Here is an 8732-nt window from a genome sequence, read left to right as displayed (position 1 = left end):
GGTTTCGCCTGCATTGACAGAAACCGTGTTGACGTTCTCCGCGAGGTAACTTTCTCGTCCCTCTCGAGCGAAAGGTCGCGTTCCATCCGAGACGAACGATCCAACCGCGCCACCGAACCTCCTTTTGTTTATGGTCCTATCGGGAGAGATACGTGGATTTTACGACACGACCTCTATCTAGATGTAGATAAGACGAGAAACGATTCGTTCTGAACGACTGGGGTATCGATAAACCGGCGTAATGCCCCTGAATGATCGTGTCAGGTCAATAGACAGATCGCCTGAATTTGCTGCGAAACGTCCCTGCCATTCAATCATATGTCCACTGTTAGGCTTTTCGATCGAATGTCATTCCATTGTGATTGTTAAGACTTACGTCAACCGAGCTGGTTTAATTTTAATTCATGCTATTTTGAGCTAAATTTGAAATAAACACAATCTAATACATGGTTAAATCGACGACTTGCTTTATGATGATCATGATTTGCAAGATTCGTAATTGGAAGCTGACCCTTGTTGAGAATAGTCAAAACGTTCCAGCGAATTGTTTAAGAATAACATTTTTATTAAATGTAACATTTTGAATTCTTTTGTCGATCATTTTCAGAGGTTTATAAGATCATATACATATAAGTAATACACTTTCAGATTGTATTAGGTACCTTTTTGTACGCGAATTCAAAAAGAACCTGACATTATTGATAACCTTAAATAACAAGTGAAAAGAATCGACGTTAGGCTTTTTTACGTTATTATTTTCCATGTCTGAATTTTTCATGGTTACACGCGACATAACCCTTTTGTTGAATTTGATTTTTCAATGTATATATGTATAATGTTTTAAAATATATACGTTTAGGCATATTCTCTATAATAATTCTTCTCTGTTTGATGTTATGCTATCTTTTGTGCAAGATCTAACGTAGAGGTCATGTTTCTATTTCATTACTAATTATATTAGATCTTACAAAATTACTTTTTTACAATATGATATATATTTTGTTATTCTAATTTAATTAGAAAAATTTCAGTACTTAAAAAGGACTATTATATTATAAAATCTGCAAATTTTGTACATATGGATTATAAGTTTAAAATGTTTTATATCTTTTAATTAGCAGTACAAGTATAAGAGATATTTAAAAATAACTTTGTATTATTTATATCGCTGCATGTTCAACGAGACAATTTGTAAGTTAAACATTTTTATATGCACTTCTAATGATTCTCCAATACAATTTACAAATGATCTTATATCTGTCTCAAAAGGATCTACAAGGAGAATAGAAACGTTACACGTAATACAGTTGTATGTTTGAACCATTTACTAAAAATTATCTTGCTCATACACTTTCTAGTAATAATAAGCAAGCTTTATTAAAACATTTTCAAACTCAGATTTTGAATCCATTTCAATAAACATACAAAATAGAAATTCATCTTTCCTTTAAACAGGATATTCCAAGTTTTAACAGCCAAACTATCTCCTTAAATCCTATGGATATACACAGGGTGTTCCAGCATCAATGGTACAACCGAGGAGAGGGTAATTCTACATGAAATAACAAATCGAAAATAAAGAATAAAATTTTTCATTTGAAGCTTTATTGTCGAGAAAATCGGCTTGGTTCTCGGTACAAGTAGAAACAACGATAATGATCAGACGCATCAGGCAAATCGTATTCAATCGCATGTGTACTCTGTGAATATTCAAAGTTGATTTTCACGACAACAAAGCATCCAATGATGCTTTTTCATGCAGAATCATCCCCTTTTCGGTTGTACCACCGATGCTGAGACACCCTGTATAATGTAGAAGTAGATCATCGATATTTATATTTAGTATGTTTATTCAAGCTGTGTTTACTATCCGTGGATGACAAATGTAGCACTCTAGATGGAACTAATACAGAAAAAGGTAGGATTATGAAATAGAATAGGAATATGAAAACACTAAGGTTTTAAGCTACAAGCTAACATTCTTGGAATTTCTACATATTCTCCGCCAAAATACGCGTTGGTTGCATTTTGAAACATTAAAATCCTCCAATCTCATCGTGTTCCGATACGAGGTTGGTTTCGTATCTCGCGATCGCGTCGTGATATCCCGCACGGTGGTGCCCGTCTTCGAGATGGTAAGTCTCGAAGATACCTTCGATCTTGGTAAACGGTTAGTCGCGACGCGTTGTTTCAAGGAATTAACCTGGAAACAATGTTTCTAAGTTGTTACACAGCATGAACGTTAATGCTGACTAGCCGTACGTTAAGCCTTCGGTCCGAATGCTTGACTCGAAGGGGAAAAGTCGAAACGTTAAACGAATGAAAAAGGTACTCGAAGTGAACCGTGTGTCTAGAATAGCAGTGGAGATGTAAGTGCCTCGAATCGCTGATGGAAAGTGATTAGTCGGCGTTGTTCGAACTTCCTCGCGGCGTTGGAAGTATGGGGAAACACTATGATTGGTGATTTTTGGAAATCAAAAAACCCAATCAACGTGCCCCCTTAGGCATTGCCACCACCCTCTATGCGCCCTTGGCGCGCCTTCTTCTAGGAGAGAGTGGGGCGATACCTGGTTGTACGCGAATGTTTCGAAATCCGACAATGTCGCGGCTTTCCTCTGGGTTTTTCCGCTCGAAGGTCGAAGTCCCGTTTTCGACGTACCCTTCGGAAGACCGAGTTTATGACCGGCTGAGCTATTGAGAACGAAATGAACGTGAAATTCTAAGTTGATTATACGAAAAGTTAAATGATTATTGTCGGCAATGGAATAAAATGTCTTTTCTCAAAAATAGCTTTACGTCGCGGACCTATCATAAACTGACAACGAAATATTCGCGTATTGTGTTCCTTCGGACGGAACATGCTCCCCCCGTTGAGCGAACGTATCGCTCAAGATTCGATTGGGTCTGTTGGTAAGAGGCCTGGTTATCGTTGGGGAGGTTCCTCGTTTGGAATTGGGAGCAGCGCCAGCTGCTTCACGTTGCGTCGGTAGGTGCACTGGTTGGTCCGGACGGTGACTGCTCGGATGATGTTGTCCGCTCCTGGATGCACCTTCTCGACTCGTCCGAGATGCCATTGTAGCGGTGGAAAATGATCATCTTTTAAGATGATCAGGGATCCTTCCTTGATCTCGTGCGAACCCTTGATCCACCTTGTTCGCACGTTCAGCTGGTGGATATACTCCTTGTGCCATCTGGTCCAGAAGTCCTGCTTGACCTTCTGAATGTGTTGCCAATTTGACAACCGATTGCTGGGAAGATTGCTGAAATCGGTCTCGGGTATGCTCGTTAAAGAAGTGCCAATCAAGAAATGAGCAGGAGTTAACGCGGAGGGATCGTTGGGATCAGATGACAGAGGAGTTAATGGACGGGAGTTTAAAATTGCCTCGACTTCGATCGCGAATGTGTTGAACTGTTCGAATGTGAATAGTTCGTCTCCGACCACCCGTTTTACGTGGTGTTTAAAAGATTTGACTGCGGCTTCCCACAGTCCACCGAAATTAGGGGAAAGAGCCGGTATGAAATGCCACGAAACTTCCTTGTCCGCGAGGAAGCGTTGCACCCTTTCGTCTTTCTCTAGCGTTTGATGTACTTCGGCCATCTCGTTGCTGGCGCCTACGAAGTTGGTGCCATTGTCCGAATATATGTTCCGGCAGATTCCTCTTCGCGCGACGAAACGTTTTAAAGCCGCGATGAAGGCTTCGGTGGTCATATCACCAACGACCTCGAGATGAACGGCCTTTGTCGCGAAGCATATAAAAACGGCCACATAAATTTTAAGGCGATTGCGGTTTCGAAATCGTTTTTCTTTGATGTGGAACGGTCCGCAATAATCGACGCCGCAATTGTAGAATGGTCGACATTCGGAGACGCGTGGCGCAGGTAAGGCGCCCATCAGATAATGCACAACCGGAGGGTTTATGCGGAGGCACCTGACACATTGACGAATTATTCGTTTGACCCTGTTTTTGCCGTCAATGGGCCAGTATTGTTGTCGTACGTTCGCCAGCGTAGTGTTGATACCTGAGTGGTGTCCCTCCACGTGGGCTTGACGCAATATCAAATCGGTAATATAATTGTTTTTTGGAAGCAGGATCGGATGCTTCTGGTCGAATGGCACGGTTGCGTTTTGTAGCCGACCGCCGACGCGAAGTAGTCCCTTGTCGTCCAGAAAAGGGTGCAATGGCAGAAGACGGCTCTTCGTATGTAATGACCTGCCGGTTTTGAGATCGCGGATTTCTTGATCGAAGGAGGAGGCTTAAACGATCCTCAAAATCTGTTCGTTGGCGTAGTGGATTTCTTCGGCAGATAGTGTTCCTTCTCGACGAGAACCTTTCTTGAATCGGAGACAATATGTGACGATTCTTCGCAATTTGGCGATGTTTGAATACCGATTCAAGATTTCTTCGCTGCGAACGATTGTGGTCGCGAAACATGCGCGCGAACGGGTTTCCGGAACCTCTGATGTGATGATGAATCGTGACTTGGGCCAATCCGCGACGTTGTTGGCGAGCCATGCTGGTCCGTGACGCCAGAGAGAATCGTTTAAAAATTCTGCAGATGACTGTCCTCGTGATATCAGATCCGCTGGATTGTCTCCTGATTGGACATGATGCCACACTGCGATGTCCGTTTTCTGTTGGATTTCGGACACTCGATTTGCTACGAACGTTTTTAGCGTGCATGGCTCTTTCCTCAGCCAGCTCAGGACCACTGTCGAATCGGTCCATAACCTCACGGAATCGAAATTGAATGCGTTGATTTCATGAATGGTCGAAACCAACGACGCGAGGAGTACGGCTCCGCACAGCTCTAATCTTGCGAGGCTGACGACCTTCAAGGGGGCGACGCGAGACTTTGCGCATAACAACTTCGTTTTAATATGACCGAGTTCGTCGATTGACCGGACGTATAGGCATGCTCCATATGCTCGCTCGCTTGCGTCGCAGAATCCGTGCAATTCTACGGCGTGCATAGCGCGTTGACAGACATGTCGCTCGAATGATGTCCGATTTAGCAGTGGCAACTCCTTGACGTAGGTGGTCCATTCGGTGTGGATGCTGGCTGGTAAGGATTCGTCCCAGGCCAATTGCAGTTGCCATAGTTGCTGCATCAGTTGCTTCGCAGTCGTAATAACAGGTACCAGCAGACCTAAAGGATCGAATATCTTCGCGATGGTGGACAAGATTGTTCGCTTCGTTACTCTTGTCTCGATATTCGGATCCACCGAGTAGGTGATGTGGTCGTCGCGCGCGTGCCACGAGACGCCGAGAGTCTTAACCGTTGCGTCTCCGAAATATTTGGTGTGTATTTGGGCTTCCGGAAGTCCTGTTAGAAGTCGTGGTTCGTTTGAAGCCCACTGCCGAATGTGCAATCCACCTAATTTAAGAAGCCTGATTGTTTGTTTCCGTAGATTTATTGCTTCTGTGTAAGTGTCCGCTCCGGTCAACAAATCGTCTACGTATAGGTCGTGCTGCAGAACGGTTGCCGCGACTGGAGCCTCAACTCTTTCGTCGTCCGCTAACTGTTGAATGCTCCTGATGGCGAGGAACGGTGCGGGAGATAATCCGAACGTGACGGTGTTAAGTTCGTAGGTTTTTATCTTGTCGTCGTTGTCTCGCCACAATATTCGCTGGTACCGACGATCTTCGGGTCTTATGAGAAATTGACGATACATTTTCTCGATGTCTCCGGTCAAGACATGTGTGTGCGATCGAAACCTGACTAGGAGTGCGAAGATGTCGTCTTGAATCGTCGGTCCAGTTAAAAGCGTGTCGTTTAATGATAATCCGGTGCTGGACCTTGCGGATCCGTCGAAAACGACACGAATCTTGGTCGTCGTGCTGGTCGGTTTTATGACTGCGTGGTGGGGCAAGTAGAAACCCTCCGTGCCGCGAGGTTCTACTTCACTCATGTGACCTAGGTCCAGATATTCTTTTATGACGTCTGAATATTCACGTTTTAATTCTGGATCTCGCTGGAATCTGCGTTCGAGGGGAAAAAGGCGGTTCAAGGCGCGCGATCGAGATTCGCCGAGTTGCTGCTCGAAATGCTGCTCGCATTGTCGCTCCTCGAAGGAAAGGTGTCGTGTTTCGGGAACCTCTTCCAACTCCCAAAACCTTTGAAGGTCAAAGGTTGGGGTGGTAAGAAGTGTTCGCTGTTTATTACGCGTGGCAGTTGTTGATACGTTCCCCCCGATGATCCATCCAAATTGTGTTTTTTGGAGGACCAGATCAGGTCCATTGCGAGGAGAGAGTCGATGTTGGCCGATGCTGAGCGAGGACAACGTAGGACCCGTGCCGATTAACATATCCACCTGTGCCGGTTGGTGGAATTGTGGGTCTGCGAGCTTGATGTTCGCCGGTATCGTAATTCGAGAACGATCGATCTGCTCGTCCGGGATTGGTCCGGCGATGCGTGGAATCGTAAAGAACGTTAATTCCCGCTGATAATTAGAGTGTCGCGATTTGATTGTGGTTGAGACCAGTTTATTCGCGATTGTGTTCAACTGGTTCGACGCTTCAATCGTCGTTGTATTTTCTTTCGCTGGAAGCCGTAATCTCGTTGCCAGGTCGTCGGTAATGAAATTCGCGGTCGAACACGTGTCTATCAGGGTCCGACATTCGATCGGTTTTCGATCGCGATCTAATACTTGTATGATCGCGGTAGCCATTAGTTCGGTGGTCGTTTCGTCGATCGCGAAGTTGGCGGCCCTCGAAAGATCGGGCTTTCTGACGGTCGATCGTAGTCAGGATTCGGTTTCCGGATGCTGATCCTGGTGCAGCTTCGTGTTATGCCGCTGGTTACACACACGGCATCTTCCGGCCTTGCAATCTTCCGTGTGGTGGTCCGGTTGCAAGCAATTGAGACACAAATGTGCCATGCGAGCGGCTTCAACGCGACGCGGTACCGTTGCATCTAAGAACCGCGGACACTGGTATACAGCGTGTGATCCCTCGCACACGGGGCATTTTGCGTCGGCGTATCCCGTTCGTTTCGGCCCCAGCGGCGGCGTTGATCGGCGTTGAACGCGAGGAGACGATGAAGGGGTTGAACGTCGTTGCGAACGAGGAGATGACGGCGGCGTCGACCGTCGTTGCGAATACGAAGATAATGGCGGCGTCGGAGTGTTTCGCGCAGTGTTTGTCAAATAAACTTGACGTTTTGGCATTGGTGGCTGCGTTCGCGGATAACCGGTTGGATTGCGCGTCGGGGTCGCTCGCGGTCTGTTCACAGCGTCGCTGTATGTGGTCGAGCGTTTGTTATCCGTTCCGTACTCCTTCGACTGGTGCGACGCGTTGTGAAGGAACTTGAAGAGGTCGTCAATTTTTGATACCTCCGTGTCCGATGTGGTGCGCTCCCACGATCTTCTCGTTTCGGTCCCCATCTTCGCGATCAGAATACTCGCCATTAGATCGTTCGCGATATCGTTTGGAGATCGACCGAGTGCTTGCAACGAGCGGATGTGCAGTTGCATGTGATTCGCGAGATCGCGTATCGACTCTGATGAATCGTCTGGCATCGCGGGGGTGTCGCGTAGGAGCGTGGCGTGACATAACACGAGCGCGCGTTTATTATCGTAAATTTCTATCAGATGTTTCCACGCGGCTTCGTAGTTGTCTTCGGTGATGCTGAAAGCTCCGATCGCGGTTTCAGCCTTTCCGGACAATGAGAGTCGTAAATAATGTAACTTTTGAATGTTACTCAACCCCGGTTGCGTATGAATTAATGTATGAAACGCGTCCTTGAACGTTATCCACGTTTCGATACGACCGTCGAATTTCGGTAGGTCGATTTTTGGTAAATTCACCGATAGCGCGTACGCGGAAGAAGAAGGGGTTGGCGAATTGCTGCTCGCGGGTGAAACCTGTGTAGCGCGTGCCTCTAACCTTTCAAGCAAAACGACCGCGGTGGCTATGACGTCGTCGAAGTGGTCTGTGGTTGTCTGCCGTTCTTCTTCCTCTTCTTCAAAATCTCCTACCGAGCTTAGTTCGTCTTGGATGCGGTTGAAGGTTTCAAACTGACTGCGTAACCTTCCGACACGATCCCGCAATTTCACGCGCTCCTTGGGGGAATCCGCGTATGTTTCTATCCAGTTTCCGAACTGTGTGATCTGGCTCTTAAAGGTCCGTCGCTTGATTTTCAGATCACGAATATGTGCGGACGCACTGCTGGACGCGTTCTCACTTCGAGATTCCATTTCGATGCGATACGAATTTAACGAGGTTCAAGGAAATATTTTATAGGTGGATGATTGGCAAATCTAAAGTACGAGCTTACCTTTAACTGGATCTCGCAATGGCTGGTTGAACCTGGACCGTCTGTTGTCCTTGATGGATGATTCCAGTTGGTGATGGCTGCTGCTTTTATCCGTAGAATTGCCGTTGACTGGATTCCGCGAGTGTTGTGCTCCGTTGCTCTCCCTTCTTCAGCACAATCACTGTTACACTTGGAATGTCTGTGTCACTTAGTGTTTCGTCAGAAGAGTCTATTGTCCACACGTCACTGGAATCCGGCTCGAAGGACCATGTTCCGATACGAGGTTGGTTTCGTATCTCGCGATCGCGTCGTAATATCCCGCACGATGGTGCCCGTCTTCGAGATGGTAAGTCTCGAAGATACCTTCGATCTTGGTAAACGGTTAGTCGCGACGCGTTGTTTCAAGGAATTAACCTGGAAACAATGTTTCTAAGTTGTTACACAGCATGAACGTTAATGCTGACTAGCCGTACGTT

The 8732-nt window shown here is 46.2% G+C and overlaps 3 protein-coding genes across 3 annotated transcripts; all 3 read right to left on the bottom strand.

Moving 5' to 3' along the window:
- Positions 1-2923: 2923 nt before the first annotated feature.
- Positions 2924-3892, bottom strand: LOC122401157. Its single transcript, XM_043403117.1, has one exon. The coding sequence runs from the start codon at positions 3890-3892 to the stop codon at positions 2924-2926; it is 969 nt and encodes a 322-aa protein (XP_043259052.1).
- Positions 3893-4255: 363 nt separating this feature from the next.
- On the bottom strand, positions 4256-6670 carry LOC122401156. The gene has a single exon (XM_043403116.1). It carries the CDS (start codon positions 6668-6670, stop codon positions 4256-4258), a length of 2415 nt encoding a protein of 804 aa, XP_043259051.1.
- Positions 6671-6745: 75 nt separating this feature from the next.
- Positions 6746-8197, bottom strand: LOC122401155. The gene has a single exon (XM_043403115.1). It carries the CDS (start codon positions 8195-8197, stop codon positions 6746-6748), a length of 1452 nt encoding a protein of 483 aa, XP_043259050.1.
- Positions 8198-8732: the final 535 nt, after the last annotated feature.

Source organism: Colletes gigas, unplaced genomic scaffold (genome assembly GCF_013123115.1).
Source record: "Colletes gigas isolate AHSC1104 unplaced genomic scaffold, ASM1312311v1 Colletes_gigas_Sc00022, whole genome shotgun sequence".
Classification (NCBI taxonomy): Eukaryota; Metazoa; Arthropoda; class Insecta; order Hymenoptera; family Colletidae; genus Colletes; species Colletes gigas.
The sequence above is the reverse complement of the archived record's forward strand: the minus strand, read 5'-3'. Positions and strand labels throughout refer to the sequence as shown.

Coding starts and splice junctions, on each gene's coding strand:
- LOC122401155 (XM_043403115.1), bottom strand. CDS start 8,197: ATGGAATCTCGAAGTGAGAACGCGTCCAGCAGTGCGTCCGCACATATT.
- LOC122401156 (XM_043403116.1), bottom strand. CDS start 6,670: ATGGCTACCGCGATCATACAAGTATTAGATCGCGATCGAAAACCGATC.
- LOC122401157 (XM_043403117.1), bottom strand. CDS start 3,892: ATGGGCGCCTTACCTGCGCCACGCGTCTCCGAATGTCGACCATTCTAC.